Source organism: Lactuca serriola, chromosome 7 (assembly GCF_051521515.1).
Source record: "Lactuca serriola cultivar US96UC23 chromosome 7, Lser_US96UC23_V15, whole genome shotgun sequence".
NCBI lineage: Eukaryota > Viridiplantae > Streptophyta > Magnoliopsida > Asterales > Asteraceae > Lactuca > Lactuca serriola.
This window is the reverse complement of record NC_136414.1, coordinates 9,263,110-9,282,540: the sequence shown is the minus strand read 5'-3', so window position 1 is coordinate 9,282,540 and position 19,431 is coordinate 9,263,110. Positions and strand designations below refer to the sequence as shown.

General features: G+C 37.4%; 2 protein-coding genes and 1 pseudogene across 2 annotated transcripts; 2 read left to right on the top strand and 1 right to left on the bottom strand.

The window, feature by feature from the left end:
- The first annotated feature begins 2,900 nt into the window (after positions 1–2,900).
- Positions 2,901–3,018, top strand: LOC145065049 (5S ribosomal RNA; annotated as a pseudogene).
- A 2,769-nt stretch (positions 3,019–5,787) lies between these two features.
- LOC145061525 (brefeldin A-inhibited guanine nucleotide-exchange protein 3-like) lies at positions 5,788–14,210 on the top strand. Its single transcript, XM_079009030.1, has 11 exons — positions 5,788–7,226; positions 7,907–8,224; positions 8,452–8,809; positions 8,899–9,321; positions 9,494–9,780; positions 9,857–10,130; positions 10,868–11,367; positions 11,478–11,799; positions 12,095–12,458; positions 12,541–13,220; positions 13,338–14,210. Exons 1-11 carry the CDS (start codon positions 5,998–6,000, stop codon positions 13,944–13,946), a joined length of 5,364 nt encoding a protein of 1,787 aa, XP_078865156.1. The 5' UTR covers positions 5,788–5,997; the 3' UTR covers positions 13,947–14,210.
- A 1,281-nt stretch (positions 14,211–15,491) lies between these two features.
- LOC145062801 (uncharacterized) lies at positions 15,492–19,083 on the bottom strand. Its single transcript, XM_079010394.1, has 7 exons — positions 18,641–19,083; positions 17,633–18,081; positions 17,174–17,288; positions 16,433–17,056; positions 16,099–16,176; positions 15,891–15,962; positions 15,492–15,809 (listed from the first exon to the last, which is right to left on the bottom strand). Exons 1-7 carry the CDS (start codon positions 18,989–18,991, stop codon positions 15,579–15,581), a joined length of 1,920 nt encoding a protein of 639 aa, XP_078866520.1. The 5' UTR covers positions 18,992–19,083; the 3' UTR covers positions 15,492–15,578.
- Between the last annotated feature and the right edge of the window lie 348 nt (positions 19,084–19,431).

Below are 19,431 nucleotides of genomic sequence, written 5' to 3'. Positions count from 1 at the left end.
CCCAAAATCATTTTCATTAGTGGTTTATCTGATTCATGTTTGAAAGCCCAATCAAATAAAATCATGATACTGTTCATGATTCACGTATTTGAGTCCAAATGTAAAATACATTGTTACTGTTCATGATCTGTTTGAGCCCAATTCATGACCTAATCCGAGTACTGTTCTTCATCGTGTCATTTATCTGTATTCGTTGTCATTACCAGCATTCAATTCAATCCAAGCAAAATTAAGTCATTCTTATATTTGATTGATTTTATCACCTGAATCAAAATTGGAATCAAATTTGGAAATTGTTCATCTGAGATCGGTGGTCGATATTTAAAGCTTGGTTCACGTTAAACAGTAGAGGTCGGAAGAATTGATTTGCGTCGATTGAAATCAAATGAGTTTGACTTTGATCGATGTTGTAATAATCGATTGAATTGTTTGTTTCAAGTATCGATTTTCAGTTCTTATGATTCTTCTTGATATTTGTTCAAGAACAGATGAAGAATGTAATAAGGTTTGTTGAACTGGTCAAAGAGGTAATCAGATTTGATTTTGATATGGTGAAGACGAGTTCAAGTCAAATGGGTGTTCGATGGAATCGAAAGGTTTGGAGCATCGATTTGATCGATTTTTGGGTTTGGTGTAGATTTTTGAATGTTTGACGAACGAAGGATTAACTGGGTCGATGGTTGATGATTGAATGAACAATTTTTTTTTGTTTTGGGGAAGAACTGTGATGTCGACGATCTAGATTGCAGTCAAATGTCGATGGCTTGGTTATTGAATTCGAAGAATTGATATTTGGAATAGATGTGCGAAAAATTAATTTTGGAATTGGGGCGTATTGTTCGAATGTTTGGAGTCGATGGGTGATGATAGAACGAACGAAAGTTTTTCGTTTTGTGGTGATTTTTGGATGTCGACGAGTTTTTGGATGTTTGGTGAGCTGAAAAACGAACGAAAAATGATCGACTGTGTTGATTTGGTGATTAAGATTCGAAGATTTGGGAATCGATGATTTGGGGAAGAACTGTAAGGAACGAACTGTAAGAACGAAGAATTTTTTTGAGTTGAATGTCCGAAGTGAACAAAGTTGATTCATAGATATTCAGAGGTTACTGTACATTCAGAGTCTTCGTATGCTTCGAATTCATACGTTTGGGAAAATTTTGGGGAAGATCATTTTTCGATGGAAATTCGAACTTGAATTTTTCATATTACACGGATTTGAAGACCGAAGTGATCTTGAAGTTTTGAAGCTTACGAGATGATGCAATTGGATGTTCGAAAATGATGTATTCGAAATGAGTTTGATCACAAAATGTTTAGCTAAATGCTTATGACCCTTATAGCTTCAAATGTTTAGCTAAATGCTTCGAATGTTTGATCACAAAATGCTTCGCATGAATTGAAAGGAAATGGCAAAGTTTCGAATTTGACCCCTGAACCTTAGAATTTCTGACACTTCGAAAAATAACTCAAGTTTCGAATGTTTGACACTTTTCACCTAATTTTGAAAATTTTTTGACGCTTCGAATGTTTGGGGTGATGCTTCGTATGATTTGTGCACAAGGGCAGAATTTTCGAAGATGGTCCCTGAGACTTCGAATTTTTGGCAGTTTGCACCCAAATTCGAAAAAGGACTGTTTTTGCTGAAAATTGAAGATTGTGCATTTCAGGCCCCTGCAGTTTGTGCAAATTGACGCTTTCTACCCAAATTTGAAAAGGGGGAGAGTTTTGCATATTTTGCTGTGTTGGGCGCACCGGGTCACTGCAGAATTATGAAATTGACAATTTCTACCCATTTTGAGAAATTTTGTCAAAGGCGATCCGTGAACGAAGCTAAAAATTCAATATTTTTTGGATTTTCCGGATTGAAGCACAATGTTTATGCCACATGTTAAGGGGGAGTTTTGACACGAAAAATTCCAAATAGAGCACGTTCTTTTTCCTTGGGAGTTTTATAATCATTTTTCGATGGAAATTCGAACTTGAATTTTTCATATTACACGGATTTGAAGACCGAAGTGATCTTGAAGTTTTGAAGCTTACGAGATGATGCAATTGGATGTTCGAAAATGATGTATTCGAAATGAGTTTGGTTTTATTGAAGATTTTTGGGGTGTGTTTTTAGCGCAAATTTTGGGTGATTATTTGGAATTAATCATTCGTTGATGCTCGGTTTGTATGGTCTCACATCCTAGAGCCCAAATTGAAGAATCATGGAAGAATTGAAGATTGAAGTTCGTTTCGACATGTGTCTGTAACATCCCCCTCTGACACGTATCACAATATTGTCCGCTTTGGGCCACTCGGCACGAGGACTTCCCAGGGGGTCACCCATCCTGGTACTACTCCCGCCCGAGCACGCTTAACTGCAGAGTTCTTATGGGATCTGTTGCCCTCACGGCTTTAAAACGCGTTGTGACAAGGAAGGTATCCACACCCCTTTATAAGGAAATGTTTCGTTCTCCTTCCAAGCCGATGTGGGATCAGATCTAACCCACTTTCACCCCCCATTATAGGGTTTGACGTCCCCGTTGAACACATCAACCCGTGCCCTGGCTCTGATACCATTTGTAACATCCCCCTCTGGCACGTATCACAATATTGTCCGCTTTGGGCCACTCGGCACGAGGACTTCCTAGGGGGTCACCCATCCTGGTACTACTCTCGCCCGAGCACACTTAACTGCAGAGTTCTTATGGGATCTGCTGCCCTCATGACTTTAAAACGCGTTGTGATAGGGAAGGTATCCACACCCCTTATTAGGAATGCTTAGTTCTCCTTCTCAGCCGATGTGGGATCAGATCTAACCCACTTTAAAGTGGGTTAGATCTGATCCCACATCAGCTTGGAAGGAGAACGAAACATTTCCTTATAAAGGGGTGTGGATACCTTTCTTGTCACAACACGTTTTAAAGCCGTGAGGGCAGCAGATCCCATAAGAACTCTGCAGTTAAGCGTGCTCGGGCGGGAGTAGTACCAGGATGGGTGACCCCCTGGGAAGTCCTCGTGTCGAGTGGCCCAAAGCGGACAATATTGTGATACGTGCCAGAGGGGGATGTTACAAATGGTATCAGAGCCAAGGCACGGGTCGATGTGTTCGACGGGGACGTCGAACCCTATAATGGGGGGTGAAAGTGGGTTAGATCTGATCCCACATCGGCTTGGAAGGAGAACGAAACATTTCCTTATAAAGGGGTGTGGATACCTTCCTTGTCACAAGGCGTTTTAAAGCCGTGAGGGCAGCAGATCCCATAAGAACTCTGCAGTTAAGCGTGCTCGGGCGGGAGTAGTACCAGGATGGGTGACCCCCTGGGAATTCCTCGTGCCGAGTGGCCCAAAGCGGACAATATTGTGATACGTGCCAGAGGGGGATGTTACAGTGTCACCCTTGAGGCTCAAACCGCGTAGTTGCTCGACTTTGGAAGATTTGAAGTGGGTCATCCATTCCTAACTTTGAGGGAGAGAATGTTGGGGTGCAAAGTTCGTCATGTATGACTTTGTAATCGGTTGACTTGTGTAGACCCACTTGCGTGTGGTGCATTAGCCTTTAGACTCATGAGAGATAGAGAGTGAGAGAGAGAGACATGTAAACACCTCTATAAATAGTGGGTTTGTCCACTTGTAGAGGTGTGCTTGAGAGATGTAGTTCATAGTGATTAGTGAGTGAGATATTTATGAAGTTCTAGACTAGATCCCTTTTCGTACTCATTTACTATGATCAGATATATCTTTTAGCACCCAAATCACTGTGTTCAATTGTGCAAACTTTAATTCCGCATGCCAAACCATGTTCTTTGTCACTACAATGGGCCAATGCTTTCTCCCCAAGGCAAGCCACCAGAGGGTGACACTTGGCATGGAATCGACGAGTAGGAGGACCTAATCGACGAGTAGAGCTATTTTCCAGCCTATAAATAGAGGTGTCGGGCTCCCTCATTCTTCATACCTTTCCAACTTAACTTTCTCTCTCTAAACTCTCTCTCTAACCCCCCAAACCCCCCAAAAAGCCTAGGGAACCTCCCTAGCACCAGAAGGAAGCCCCGAGGCTCCTAGATTCCCAAGAAAAGAGCCTTTCGGCTCGGAAACGCTACTCTAGCCAAGCCCGATTTTCGAGAAAACCCGCTGTAAGTGAGCTATGCCTACCCTATCTTTAATATAGCTTATGTTTCAATATAGTAATGTTATTAGGACCTTATAAGGAGTATTTGGGCTGTTATTATGGGTTATATAAGTATTTTTTAACGCTTATATAATAGTAATAATAGCCAGACTATTAATTAGTCTCGGCGAATATTATACTAAACTCTAGTGGTAATGATATTAGGTTTTGTCCGAGGAAAATTGTGTTGAGAGTAACGAAGTGTTGTTCAAGTGTCGAGTCATCACCTTCCAAAGTGAGTGCATAGTTACTTTCATGTTATACATAGTTATGAAGTATTTTATATAAATTATGTGCTATGTGTGCTTATTATCTGAATACTTGCTGTCTATGCTGGATGAACGATTTTATACATGTTTTAAATGATTTAAACTACATACGTATTTTATATCTACGATAATATTGGGGTAAAACATGGGTAGATGTAATAGATGAAGTATGAGTTGGATGATGAGTTGAGAGGTGAAATAGACCGTGAGGTGAGGGTGAGAGGTGGACGATGTGAGAAGCTTTTTTCCCAAATGATGGCCCCGTCATTCAGCAGAGTATGGATGACAACCACATACTATTATAGACAGTCTATTGGAACACTAGCAGGCTCGCAACCTGTAGGTGTTGTGAACGATGTGTTCACCCGGTGTACTCTAAACCTTGGTGACCATGCAGACTTGGTGCCTAAACCCTGGTGATCATGCAGACTTGATGCCTAAACCTTGGTGATCATGCAGACTTGATGCCTAAACCCTGACGACTATGCAGACTTAGTGCCCGTTGTGTAAACCGTGGCAACGATGGACTTCGTGCCGATTCCTTAGGATGATCCTTAGGAATGAGTGAACAAGAAATAGCTGATTCTTAGGGTAGATCCTTAAGAATAAAGAAGATAATGAGGATGGGTAATTGAGTTGATTGCTTGATTGTTTAAACATATTAATTATATTATTGTGGGTTGAAAACCCTATGTACTCACCAGGTTTCCCAACCTGACCCACTCAGTTTATTTATATCACAGGTGTTGTTATGATGTCACATTACACTGAGAGATTAAGGAGATGTAAATCACTAGTGATAACAAATGTAAGTTCTGTTTATGCTTATGTTTTTGTATTGACGATGACACCCCAAATGCTTTAAAATAAATAAAAATACTTTTCTTCGGAAATGCTTTGATAACGTATTTATCATGTTTTACTGAAAACAAATTCCACAACATTTTTATTAAAATAAGTATTCTGATTTTTATAAAGCATAAACAAAATTGGTTTTTCCTGACCGAGAAAATGGGGATGTCACAGTTTTATAATGGTTTTCTTGATTTTGGGTTTCCACTAGGAATCGTAGATGGTGTTGATATTAGTGTATTTTTGATATTAGGTTTCTTATATAGTGTATTTTTGATACAAGGGCGAATTTGATATTGAGTTTCTTGATATAGTGTATTTTTGATTTTTGATATTGGGTTCTTGATATAGTGTATTTTTGATATTGTGGATTTGTGGTTGTGATTTGCATTTACCTTACTACACTAGTCCCCAATTAGGGAATTTCTGTCCCTATTGGTTTATTCAATTTATAAGTGGCTAATTTTTAGTTTTTTACGGTTATTTAATAGTGTAGGCTATATTCGAACATATTGTAGACTTCGCATCAGAACTCGGAAGACCAGAAAAAAGTACTGCGTGATCCAACTCCATATCAGGCTACACACAAACACTTTACTCAGACGCAATCGCCACCTCAGATCACCATCGTCGACATCGGAGCCACCGTACTTTACTTCAACTAGATCATCATAGTTGACCGTATCGTGGCCAGATCTAACCCGAGAGACTGAGGGGATGGCTTCTCCGGAAGTCGATTCCCGCCTTATCAACAGCGTTCTAGTTCCAGCCCTAGAGAAGATAATCAAGAACAGTTCGTGGCGCAAACACTCTAAACTTGGTAACGAATGCAAATCTGTACTCGAACGCATTACATCTCCTGAAAAACCTCCTCCGCTATCCCCTACTTCCCCTTCGTCAGAGGAAAATCAATCAGATGCCGAGTCGTTATCACATTCACAACTTTCCGGCGTGCTGCACGGTTCTGGCGCCTTCGAACTAAGCCTAGCTGAATCGGAACTTATTTTAAGTCCTATTATCAAGGCTTGCTCTTCGGGAGATCCGAAGATCGCTGAGCCAGCTTTAGATTGTATACAGAAATTGATAGCTCATGGATATCTACATGGCGAATCGGATCCTACCGGTGGATCCGACGCGAAGCTGTTGTCCAGATTGATCGAATCGGTTTGTAAGTGTTGTGATTTGGGAGATGAGGGAGTGGAGTTGTTGGTTTTGAAGACAATTTTATCAGCTGTGACGTCTATTCAGCTGAGGATACATGGTGATAGTTTATTGCAGATTGTGAGAACTAGTTACGATATTTATCTCAGCAGTAAGAATGTGGTCAATCAGACGACGGCAAAGGCTTCCTTGATCCAGATGCTTGTGATTGTGTTTAGGAGGATGGAGGCGGATTCTTCTACAGTGCCAGTGCAGCCGATAGTGGTTGCCGAGTTGATGGACCCGCCGGAAAAGGGGGGAGATGATGATGCATCAATGGCAATGTTTGTTCAAGGGTTTATTAGCAAGGTTATGCATGAAATAGATGGGGTTTTGAATCAGGGAACTCCGGTAGCATCTAATGGTGGTGTGCATGATGGGGCGTTTGAGACCAAGACATCGACTACAGAGTCAACAAATCCTGCTGATTTGTTGGATTCTACTGATAAGGATATGTTGGATGCCAAGTATTGGGAGATGAGCATGTATAAAACAGCTTTGGAGGGGCGGAAAGGAGAGTTGGCAGATGGGGAGGGGGAGAGGGAGGATGATCAGGATGTGCAGATTGGGAATAAGCTCAGAAGGGATGCGTTTTTGGTGTTTAGGGCTCTATGTAAGCTATCAATGAAGACTCCTCCGAAAGAGGCACTGGCAGACCCTCAGTTGATGCGGGGGAAAATTGTTGCATTGGAGTTACTTAAGATTTTGCTGGAGAATGCTGGGGCCATTTTTAGAACTAGTGAAAGGTACGTTTTTCCTTTGGAGATATTGAAAACTCAGTCACATTTTCCCCTGTGAGTGTGCTAATGGGGCCTTTATTTCATGAGGAAAATTCGGGTCTGATCCTTTTTGTGGATCGTATATTGATGATAATGCCTCATGCCTGTACTTTTTGCATCGACACCGACACAGAAAATTAAGTGGTGTAAAGTGGTCAGAGCTTTCCCTGTTAATAATTCCATCTTGAAGCCAAAAAGCTGTATATGTGACTAAGTAATCTCTTTATGATAGCAAAATTTGTTCAATGCATCATTGTAATCACACAGTACACACCTTCTGCCACTGAAAGAGTTTTCTTGTGATACGCGTTAGCTCATTTTTAGTCAAATTGCAAATAGGGTTTTTTTAAAAAACTTTGCCTGGACAATACTGTAGTTAGAAAGTCCATGTTGAATCACACTTATCATTTACTTATGGTAGATCTTACAAGTTAAAGAACATTTTTGCGGATTGGTTAATGTAAGAATTCATGGTATAGGAGGACTATGTTCATTTACAATAACCATCCTCTTTACAAAGTGAATACTAAATTATCCATTTGTTTGTGTTAAAAGATTGTTAATTTGTTGTTCTGGTTCAACTTCAGAGTTCGGATTGTTTATACTTACACATTACTCCCCCTTACTTTCTTTTCTTGTCGGAACAGATTTTTGGGTGCCATTAGGCAGTACCTATGCCTGTCTTTGTTGAAGAACAGTGCATCGACCCTTGTGATTATCTTCCAGCTCTCCTGTTCAATTTTCTTTAGCTTGATTTCAAGATTCAGAGCTGGATTGAAAGCAGAAATTGGAGTATTCTTTCCAATGATAGTTCTTAGGGTTCTAGAAAATGTTGCCCAACCTAATTTCCAGCAGAAGATGATCGTACTTCGATTTTTTGAAAGACTTTGTGTCGATTCACAGATCTTGGTAGATATATTTATCAACTATGATTGTGATGTCAATTCATCAAACATATTTGAGAGGTATGCTCGCTCTTTTCTAATTCCTACTTTAATTTCTTCAACTACAACATCTTCCCTTGAAAAATGTATCCAGTTATAATTGGGTAGATTTTTCAAAGTACAATGTCCTGATAAAAAAAAAACATTGAAAGTAGAATATGATATAATGATACAGTTAGACAGAAAGAAATGAAAATAAAATGGTTAATATAGAAATAAAATAAAGTAGGTTGGTATTTGTTTAATAGGACGGTAAATGGACTTCTTAAAACGGCTCAAGGGGTCCAACCTGGGGCTGCAACTACTCTTTTACCACCTCAAGATGCAGCCTTGAAACATGAAGCAATGAAGTGCTTAGTGGCTATTTTAAAATCAATGGGGGACTGGATGAACAAACAACTGCACATTCCGGATCCTTACTCAGATAAAAAATTTGAGGTTGTTGAGAACAATCATGAAACTGGAGATTCTCCAACAGAAAATGGGAATGCAAATGAAAGTGAGCCTCAGCCTGTTGATGGATTGGATTCTCATCCAGAAGCTTCTAATGAAGTTTCAGATGCTTCAACAATTGAGCAACGCCGGGCTTACAAACTTGAACTTCAGGTTATTTATTATATTATATTATATTATTTAAACAGTCATCAGATGACATTTTTTCAAAGATCTAATGTTAAATATAATGGCATTGGCAGGAGGGTATATCTCTATTTAATAGGAAACCTAAAAAGGGGATTGAGTTCTTGATCAAAGTGAACAAGGTGGGGAATTCACCTGAAGAAATAGCAGATTTCTTAAAGCAAGCTTCTGGTTTGAACAAGACTTTGATTGGGGATTACCTTGGGGAAAGAGAAGATCTGTCCCTGAAAGTCATGCATGCATACGTTGACTCCTTTGACTTTGAAAATATGGATTTTGATGAAGCAATCAGATCTTTTCTACGTGGATTCAGATTGCCTGGTGAGGCACAAAAGATTGATAGAATTATGGAAAAGTTTGCTGAACGTTACTGCAAATGTAATCCAAAGGCATTCATTAGTGCTGACACAGCCTATGTTCTTGCCTATTCTGTTATACTTCTCAACACTGATGCTCATAATCCAATGGTTAAAAATAAGGTATCAATCCAATTCATACATACATGACAGTTTATTTTTACTCATACATGGGAAAAAAAAATAAACATCCCCTTATATATATATATATATATATATATATATATATATATATATATATATATATATATATATATATATATGGCATCGACTGATTATATGTTTGGCTATGCAGATGTCAGTGGATGATTTTATAAAAAACAATCGTGGCATAGACGATGGAAAAGATTTGTCCCCAGACTACCTGAAATCTTTATATGAACGAATTTCAAAAAATGAAATTAAAATGAAGGAAGACGATTTAGCCCTTCAAAAGAAGCAGGCTGTAAATTCAAACAGGATTTTGGGTTTAGACAGCATACTGAATATTGTGGTGCGTAAGAGAGGTGATGAGAATAATACAAGCGATGATCTCATGCAACACATGCAAGAACAGTTCAAAGAAAAAGCACAAAAATCAGAGTAAGAATAATTGAATAAACATCTGGTATTTGTTATAAAAAATGTTGTAACCTTTTACGATGTGTGTTTTTTTCAGGTCAGTTTATTATGCTGCAACAGATGTGTTTATACTGAGATTCATGGTGGAGGTGTGCTGGGCTCCTATGCTGGCTGCTTTTAGTGTTCCACTTGATCAAAGTGATGATGAAATAGTGATTGGTCAATGTTTGGAAGGCTTTCGGTATGCAATACATGTGACATCAGCAATGTCAATGAAGACTCATCGAGATGCTTATGTGACATCACTCGCAAAGTTTACTTGCCTTCATTCACCAGCAGATATTAAACAAAAGAATATAGAGGCCATCAAGGTTTGTCTCATTTTTACCTACAGTGTTTCAAGTATCAATACATCATTTTTTTTAGTTTAGGGATAATGTCACTAAATAGCAACCAAGTTTCATACTTAGGTACCTCAAACTTATTTTTAATAGGTTTAACCACTTAACTTTCAATTTTGTTCCATTCTTGTGAAAATTTTATGTTCTGTTCTTATGAGATTTTTTAACCTTTAGTGATGACATGGGTCAACGTGTTGCTGAATCATGCTGATGTTGACTTATGACATGACAGACTTGTTGAAACAGTTTCATTAAAATAATCAAGTTTCGCTGAAACACTAACTGGTAACCTAGTTTCAGAATCATATCATTGTTATTGAAATGTAGACAGTTATATTAATTTTTTGGATTTGAAAAGTTATTTAATTTACTTGATACGTACAGATTTATCTCCGTATTCTTCAGATTTCGAATGTACTTTTTAAATAAAATATTATGTGTTAAAGAAATTTAATTATAAAAAAGCATAATTATTTTTGTAACTGTGCGTTATCTAACAAATTACAATTTTATACTTTTTCTATAAATTAAAAAGCTAGATCTACAAATGAAAGCCTGAAGGAATACAAGGATTGTGATATATTGTTTGTGAACAAGAAGTTCCTGCAAATCCAATACCCTTGCATAATTGTTGATGATTAAATAGAGAAAAAATTTGTATGCTGAAAGATTAAACATTAGGTAATTTGTTTATTTCACAATCACAGGCAATGGTTACAATTGCATATGAGGATGGGAATTACCTACAAGAAGCCTGGGAGCATATTCTAACATGTGTTTCTCGATTCGAGCACTTACATTTATTAGGTGAAGGGGCGCCTCCAGATGCCACTTTCTTTGCTGCTAATCCAAATGAAAACAACAAATCACAGTCAAAGTCAAACATCCTTCCTGTTCTTAAAAAAAAGGGAGCTGGAAGGATTCAGCAGGTGGCTGCAGCCATGAGAAGAGGTACATATGACAGTGCTGCTGGCATTGGTGGCAATGCTTCTGTAGGGATCACACCAGAACAAGTCAATAATTTGGTCTCTAACTTAAGCATGCTGGAACAAGTTGGAGAAATGAATCGTATATTCACAAGGAGTCAGAAATTAAACAGTGAGGCTATAATTGACTTTGTGAAGGCACTTTGTAAGGTGTCTATGGAGGAGTTGCGCTCTACTTCTGATCCTAGAGTCTTCAGCCTCACAAAGATAATTGAGATCGCGTATGCATCTAATCCCTTTTGTCTCACTTTTTTACTTTAATGGAAAAAAACTAAAGTAGGATGCTATGATAAACAAATAAATGAAAGTATATATTTTCTTTGTTCTGCAGACACTACAATATGAACCGAATCAGGCTTGTGTGGACAAGCATCTGGAATGTGCTGTCTGATTTTTTCGTGACCATAGGCTGTTCTGAGAATTTGTCAATTGCAATATTTGCAATGGATTCCTTACGGCAGTTATCCATGAAGTTTCTAGAGCGGGAAGAGTTGACCAATTACAATTTCCAGAATGACTTCATGAAGCCTTTTGTGATTGTCATGCGCAAAAGCAGTGCTGTTGAAATTAGAGAATTAATAATCCGGTGTGTCTCTCAGATGGTCTTATCACGTGTCAACAATGTCAAATCCGGATGGAAAAGCATGTTTATGGTAACAAAAACGTCTCCTTTATCTTTTTCGAATATAAGTTACTTTTTTAGTCCCTAAATATAGCTGACTTTGCAGTTTTGATCCCAAAGCGTTCTCTTGACTTTTTTTTTTTGGTCCCTGTGCCCAGGAGGAAATGACTATTTGTGGGACCAAAATTGCAAAAATCAGCTATATATAATAGTCAGGGACCATAACTAGTCATTTTACTCCAAAAACCAGCAATACTAAGGGAAGAAAATTGTAGAGTTTATGGAATAACACAGATTTTTCATTTGGTTTGTAAAACATTTGCCAGGTGTTTACAGCAGCAGCTTCTGATGAGCATAAAAGCATTGTACTTTTGGCGTTTGAAATAATCGAGAAGATAGTGCGAGATTATTTCCCGTATATCACGGAGACTGAAACAACAACTTTCACAGATTGTGTAAATTGTTTAATCGCATTCACAAACAATCGATCCGATAAAGATATCAGTCTGAGTGCTATAAGTTTCTTGCGCTTCTGTGCTGCTAAACTTGCTGAAGGAGATCTTGGATCCTCTTCAGCGTATGAGGAGGACAAGGAAGCTTCTGAAAAGATTGCCCCTTCGCCACGTCAGCAAGGAAAAGAGTTGCCAGACAAGGATGATCATCTTTACTTCTGGTTTCCGTTATTGGCTGGTGAGAAAATTAATTAATTAATAATTGGTGTGGATGGGTGTTTTTCACTTATTTGATTTTAATAAATTTATTATTTTATCAGGATTATCCGAGCTAAGCTTCGACCCTCGACCCGAGATCAGAAAAAGTGCACTCCAAGTACTCTTTGACACCTTACGAAACTACGGCCATCACTTCTCTCTACCATTATGGGAACGTGTCTTTGACTCCGCACTCTTCCCCATCTTTGACTATGTCCGTCATGCTTCCGATCATGATCATGATCATTCCTCACTCCACCCACCACCCACTGGTTCCAGTGCTGCTGATGTGGACGAATATGAACTCGATCAAGACTCATGGCTGTACGAAACATGCACACTCGCCCTCCAATTGGTCATGGATCTTTTTGTCAATTTCTACGACACCGTGAATCCCCTTCTGGAAAAGATTCTTTCCTTGTTGGTGAGTTTCATCAAGCGGCCCCACCAAAGCCTTGCGGGTATTGGTATTGCTGCTTTTGTCCGTTTGATGAGTAGTGCTGGGGAGTTTTTCACTGATGATAAATGGGTTGAAGTGGTTTTGGCTCTTGAACAAGCTGCTAATCAAACACTTCCTGATTTCTTCATTATTCTTGATAAAGATGGATTGGAGTTGAAATATAAACAAGAAGATGTTTCAATGGGAGAAACTCAGGATGACGACCACCTCCACAAAGATCGCATTTATGCTGCTATTTCTGATGCCAAGTGTCATGCTGCGGTTCAACTTCTATTAATCCAGGTATGTTATGTTGTATGTTTATATAGTTTTGAATATTTACCTGTTTTATTTGTTTGTTTGTGTATAATAGTATATAAAAAGTATTTGACTTGACAAATGACAAATGACAAATGACAGGCAATAACAGAGATCTACAACATGTATAGACATCACCTGTCAACAAGCAACACCATAACCTTGTTTGATGCGGTCCACAAAGTAGCAACACACGCCCACACCATAAACACCAACACCACATTACGATCAAGTTTACAAGACCTGGCCCACATAACCCAAATGCAAGACCCACCGTTGCTCCGTCTGGAAAACGAATCCTACCAAATCTGCCTGAATCTAATCCAAAATCTCACACTTGATAAACCACCCTTTTACAACGAATCAAAGGTCGAGTCATCTCTCGTTTCCCTTTGCCAAGAAGTGCTTCAATTCTACATCGAATTAGCACTTCCTAGACAAATGACGGATTCGTCCCCTACCGCCCCTAGGTGGTTGATTCCGTTGGGGTCTGGTAAGAAACGAGAGCTTGCGGCTCGTGGTCCTCTGATTGTTGTGACTTTGAAGACTATTTGTAGTTTGGGTGATTCGGCATTTGAGAAACATCTTGGGGGATATTTTCCTTTGATTTCCAGCTTGATAAAATGTGAGCATGGGTCGACTGATGTTCAGGTGGCTCTGAGCGAGATGTTGAGGTCTTCGGTTGGGCCTGTTTTGATGCGTTCCTGTTGATAGTATTTGATATAATGATATTTTCAAATTTCAAATTGTGTGTAATATTGTGATTGTTCATGGCACTTGTTTTATTATTATTATTATTATTATTAGTTGTAGTCAGGGAAGGGAAGTTGGCTTCTTTTAGGATCTGTCTGATAAGGAAAGGAATTTTGTTGTATCGTTCTGGGCTATGGATTCCACCATGTTGTAACATGCGTATATTGCATTTTTTTTAGTTTGATATAGAAATGAATGACTCCTTGTAACAGAGTTTATGCACGACTAACTTGTATTGGAATGAGACTGTGACTGTAACATAACTATGTGGCTTGTCGGGACAAAAGTTGTAAGGTAGGATAAGGTGAGATATGATTCACTCTCAAATCTTTTGTACTTGGTTGCTTCTTTCAAACAGATTTTTCTATTCATATCAGATTAACCAAATCTCAAACTTTTCAAAATAATTTTTGGTTTTTCCCATCAACAGTGTCAACAGATTTTTCCAAACCGTTTTTCTTTTCAAGTATTTTTATAAAAATCAATCTATGATATTATAAAATCATCCAAATCACAAATCAATAAAATTAATGTGTTTTACCAACCGGTAAATATTTTTGATTTCAATGTAACTGATATACAATTTTAATGTAACCGATATAAGGACATCGATGTTACATTACATTGTTATAAATTTAATTTATGGGCTTTGATATATGAACACTCGTATCACTATCACTATTTACTGAGAGGACATTCATGTATTGAATAACCGACCTACTATTTACTAAGGATCGTTATTATATGAAGATTCATAGCACTATTATTATTTACCAAAGACATTCATGTATTAAAGAGCCAAGTTACTATTACTAAAGTTGTTATTATATGAAGAGTCATAATGCAATTAAAAATCCAACTTACTATTACTAAGATGGTTATTATATGAAGAGCCCTCCCTCCCTCCCGTGATCTGAGTAGTACAATACCAGAAACATCTTCAATCTTTTCAAACCATTTGTACTTGCTTCTTTCAAACAGATTTTCTACTCTTATGAGATTAACCAAACTTCCAACTTTTCAAGATAAATTTTAGTTTTACTCATCATCAGTTTAAAGAGATTTTTCCAAACCGTTTCTCTTTTCAAGTATTTTGTAAAAATCAATCTATAATATTATAAAATCATCCAAATCACAAATCAAGTGCATAACATTAGACTAGCTAATTTGATTAAATTTAGAAAAATAAAATAAAATATAGAACCATTATACAAAATATGTATACTTGTGATTAAACAAACCTTTTCATTCAAGCATGTAAAACGAAAAAAAAAATACTGATGTTTGATTGATACTTTCCATCTATTTGACTAGAAATGCATATCTCAATCTCAATTATTTATAATTATAATTTTAAATAAATAATATTAAAAGAATATATTAGTTGTCATTTGTCAGCCAAGCTCAACTCCTATAAGAGAATATTTACTTTCAAAGTAACCATAAACATAAACAACTCAATTTCCCATTCCACTCATCTTTGGTACGAAAAAAAAAACAATATGAAAATAATTAATTATTATTCAATCATAATTTAAGGAGCAGAAGAATACATTGTTACAAGGTACAAAATCAGAATGATTAACTCATTTATTGATCCTCGAGAATCTCTTTGTGGAGATGCATGCATGTTGTGGTGCAGTATTTATAATTATACCTATGAAATGGAACTTTACCAGCTAACGACACGTGGCAACAGGAACAAAACATGTCTGATTCTGTTGAAGATGAGGTGGATTGAAGGGCAAGGGCTGCTATTCTCCTCTCAGCTGCAGCAGCTCTCTTCTCTCTCTCTTCATCCTGTGCTCGTTTTGCTTCTTCCTACAATTACAATACAATGTCAATAATAATCATTTTACATAAAATTAATAATAAAAGACAAGGATGAAGGATGGTAGGTACCTCTTTAGTCAGCTTTGGTCTTTGTGATTGAGAATGAGATGATGAAGCTTTCTGTAATTCGGCAGCCTCTGCCTGCATTTTTTTTTAATCATTTATTTGAGGTCAGGTATGTATAAATTATTAAATTATAATCAAGTCTTGCATTTTAGGAGTATTTTATAACAACACTGTCTGCTCTGCTAATAAGATAAAAGAAAAAACAGCTGACCTGAGCCTTCTTTTCTTTAGCTTTGCGTAGCTTCTTCAGCTCTTTTGCTCTTGCTTTCCTCTTTGCATCTTTCTCTGCCTGAGTGTCAAAACTCAAACAACCAATCAAATACCATTCTTTCTACTTTATTCAACCACAAACAAACAAACAAACACCCAGCCTCTACTAGTGCTTATTTTAAATACTCATCATTTTTCAATTTTCATTAACACATAACATATTCAGTTGTTATGTCTTTTTATTTTTAACTAATACATCTATCTGGATATCAAAGAAATCATTATAACAGTAGAATATTTTGTAGGTGCAGAAGTGAAATCACAACAATTGTTACCTGCTTAGCATTCTGAGATTCCTCCATTTCTTTGGTCAAAGGACTAGGAACTTTAGCAGCTTGCCAATCCCACTTATCAAGATTCAAAGCCATAAACCTTCTAAACGTATTCCTTACTTCCTTTTCATTTGCAACCATATAAGCAGTCCTCCCTCTTTCATCCACAACACAAGGATCACAACCTTGTTCTAATAACTCCACAACCTTCTCAGCATCCCCAGCCTTTGCTGCTTCATGTAAAGGAGTCTCAATCAAAACAACACTCTCTTTATCACTTGAACTTGACACACACAGATCTTCCACATTATTAGAATCAGCCACACCCTTGTGTGGATTTTCCAACTTATCACTTCTAGAAACTTGTTTATCTTTATTAATAATAACAGGAGCTTGTTCTTCAGCTTCAGTGGAAATTTGAGTTAAAATGTTGTATAGTCGGCGAGCCTCTTTGAATGTTGGTCTTCTAACAGTCAATGGGATTCGTCTGATGCCACTTTTGTGACCACTAAAATATGGAGTTTCACCTTCAAATAAGAGCTGCCGATTGTCTGAAGGGGCGTGAATGAATATACAAGAGGAACCTTCAAAATATGGCTTCCAGGATGTCAGTAGCTCTCGAATTTCCTGATTGGAAATTATAGTTAGTTGAGTGATATTTATAAGGATGAAAAAGACTTAATCTGGTATGCTATATATGACTGACTGCTTAATTTTCACTTGAACTGAAGTACTGTAAAATACCTTCTTTAAGGCAAGTTCATTGTGGCGACGTATTGAAGCTCCTGCAGAATGTGCAATTTTGCCACTAGCATCTTTTGATGACTGCTTTTTCCCAGACTTTGCCCTTATCACATATCTACATATCAAATAGGTGGCTTTTTAGCATCATTTCAATCAAGGCACCTCATAATGCACTCTGAATAACAACAGGACATTCATAACATCTACCAATACAGAACTTCAATTACAATTGAATATAACAAAAGTAATTGATTTGCAAAAAGAAGAATGATATATATGCTAGTATGCTACTAATTCAAGTACATTTATAATCATGACATTAAAGAAGGTCAAATATTACTTTCGGATGTCAGAAACGAAGGATGAATGGTGTATTTGTAGATATAAATTTTGGATAATCATAATGCCAATTTAAAACATGATCAAATTTGAAGGATGAGATAAGTACTAACTACTAACCTGTGAAATGTTTTGTGGACAACAACAGAGTTTCCATCAAAGACACAACCAGCAAAATGGCCACCACTAGCAAGCAACATAACCCTAAAACGGGTATTGTCCCTACTTTCATGAATCACATCATGCAGTCTCTCAATCACTTCCTTCTTTGTTACACAAGGCATACCACCATCCTCAATAGATTCAAAAAGAATCTTCACATTGTCTTCTAGAAGCAAACACTTCCAGAATGAAACCATTTCTCCATTTGCTAAACGTACAAAGATTTTGCTTTTAGTACTTCCCAGTAAGCCCTTGTTCATATCATTTCTGAGGCTAGATTCTCTGTCATCTTCCTCATCTGAGCCTGATATACTTGATACATCATAATCTTGAACTAACGAATTACATGTCCATTCATCAAAATCATCCTCTTTCACAATATCCTTTCCAGCAACCGCAAGCTTTAGCTGATGATATCAATTGGTCAGTCAAAACACAATGAACTACAATCATCAACATATGCCATTAATATTAGCCGACTAAGTTTCAAAGTAAGGTCTTGATTAGAATGGTTTACCATGCCTATCAAAAATCAATCTAGGTACATATGCGTCTGACATGTGTACTTATTTCATAGTGATTTCTAGTAGTATGTATATTCATGCTAAGAAATAAACAAAACAAAATAGGCGTCAATGCTCAGATTCCACAATTGGAGTCCGTTATCTTCTAACAGAGACATATCACTGTTAGCTAACTCAATGTCCTTTAGCTTTGCGATTTTTTAAGAGTTATAATCTAGTGGTGGCACGGAGATGGTACTATACTCATAAATATGCATCGATTCAAGCAAAAATAAAGTAAAGTTAAATATTTATTTTAGCGTTGCAGTAGTATACAGAACGTATGTTAAAGTTCATTTTCATGAAAATTTCAAACCTGTTGAAGTTGCAAAATACAAACACACGAGCAGATGTAAAGTTTCAAGAAAAGACAAAACAAGATATTTAATGTAAGAGAATTTACATTGAATCGATGAAAATCGGACTTGAAGTGAGACCGTTGATCTTGAAGCGACTCGAAACTGGATTTACAAGTATTGCACGTCAATCTCTCACTAGAACTAACATTATTATCCTTCTCCGACTCTGCTTCTAATACAGTATTTTCCTTGCTACTAGTACTAGTAGTCCAGGTGGCGGCGAATTCAGGGATGAAGGCGGTTGATGAGGTTGATGGATATTCAAGTAGGCCGCAGGAATCGAAGAAATCCGATGGAACTTCGAAGATCGAACGGTGACTTTTAGATTGATTATGTTGTTCTAGATTGACGGCGGCGACACGGCGGCCGGAAGTAAAATCCGTTCCCGTATCCATCGGTGTTAGTCGAATTTTGCCGCACGCTTTGCGAATAGCGGAAAGAATTTGGAACTCGTTTTGATGATGCCCGATGTGATTAAGTTCCGTTGGAACTTAGAACAGTTGAACTCTTAATAGGGACCTGTTAGGCCCAAGCTGTTAAAAAAGATGGTAAAAGGCTGAAAGGAGCCCAAATCTTTTGAGGCCAATTCCAAGCGTCCGATTCATTTTATTATTTTTAGGCAAAATTGCAGGAATAGCTTAAAAATATTATTTTGGTTCAAAAAAGTTTTGACTAATCCAAAGTTTTTATTTTGTTGTGAGTTTGTTCAAAAGTATTTAAAAATTCTTCAAATGACATGATTTTTCTATATAAAAAAACAAAAAGTTAATTACCCCTTCACATCAACCCTATTTTATTACAAGTGTTTATTTGGAAAAATATATCCAAATATGCA

Excerpts from the sequence above, each read along its gene's own strand:
- LOC145062801 (XM_079010394.1), bottom strand. The coding sequence starts at position 18,991 with ATGGATACGGGAACGGATTTTACTTCCGGCCGCCGTGTCGCCGCCGTC. Across the intron at positions 18,082-18,640 it reads CCGATTTTCATCGATTCAAT|CTAAAGCTTGCGGTTGCTGG; the intron begins GTAAATTCTCTT and ends TGATATCATCAG. Across the intron at positions 17,057-17,173 it reads ATGAACTTGCCTTAAAGAAG|GAAATTCGAGAGCTACTGAC; the intron begins GTATTTTACAGT and ends ATTTCCAATCAG.
- LOC145061525 (XM_079009030.1), top strand. The coding sequence starts at position 5,998 with ATGGCTTCTCCGGAAGTCGATTCCCGCCTTATCAACAGCGTTCTAGTT. Across the intron at positions 8,810-8,898 it reads CTTACAAACTTGAACTTCAG|GAGGGTATATCTCTATTTAA; the intron begins GTTATTTATTAT and ends TGGCATTGGCAG. Across the intron at positions 11,368-11,477 it reads ACAAAGATAATTGAGATCGC|ACACTACAATATGAACCGAA; the intron begins GTATGCATCTAA and ends TTTGTTCTGCAG.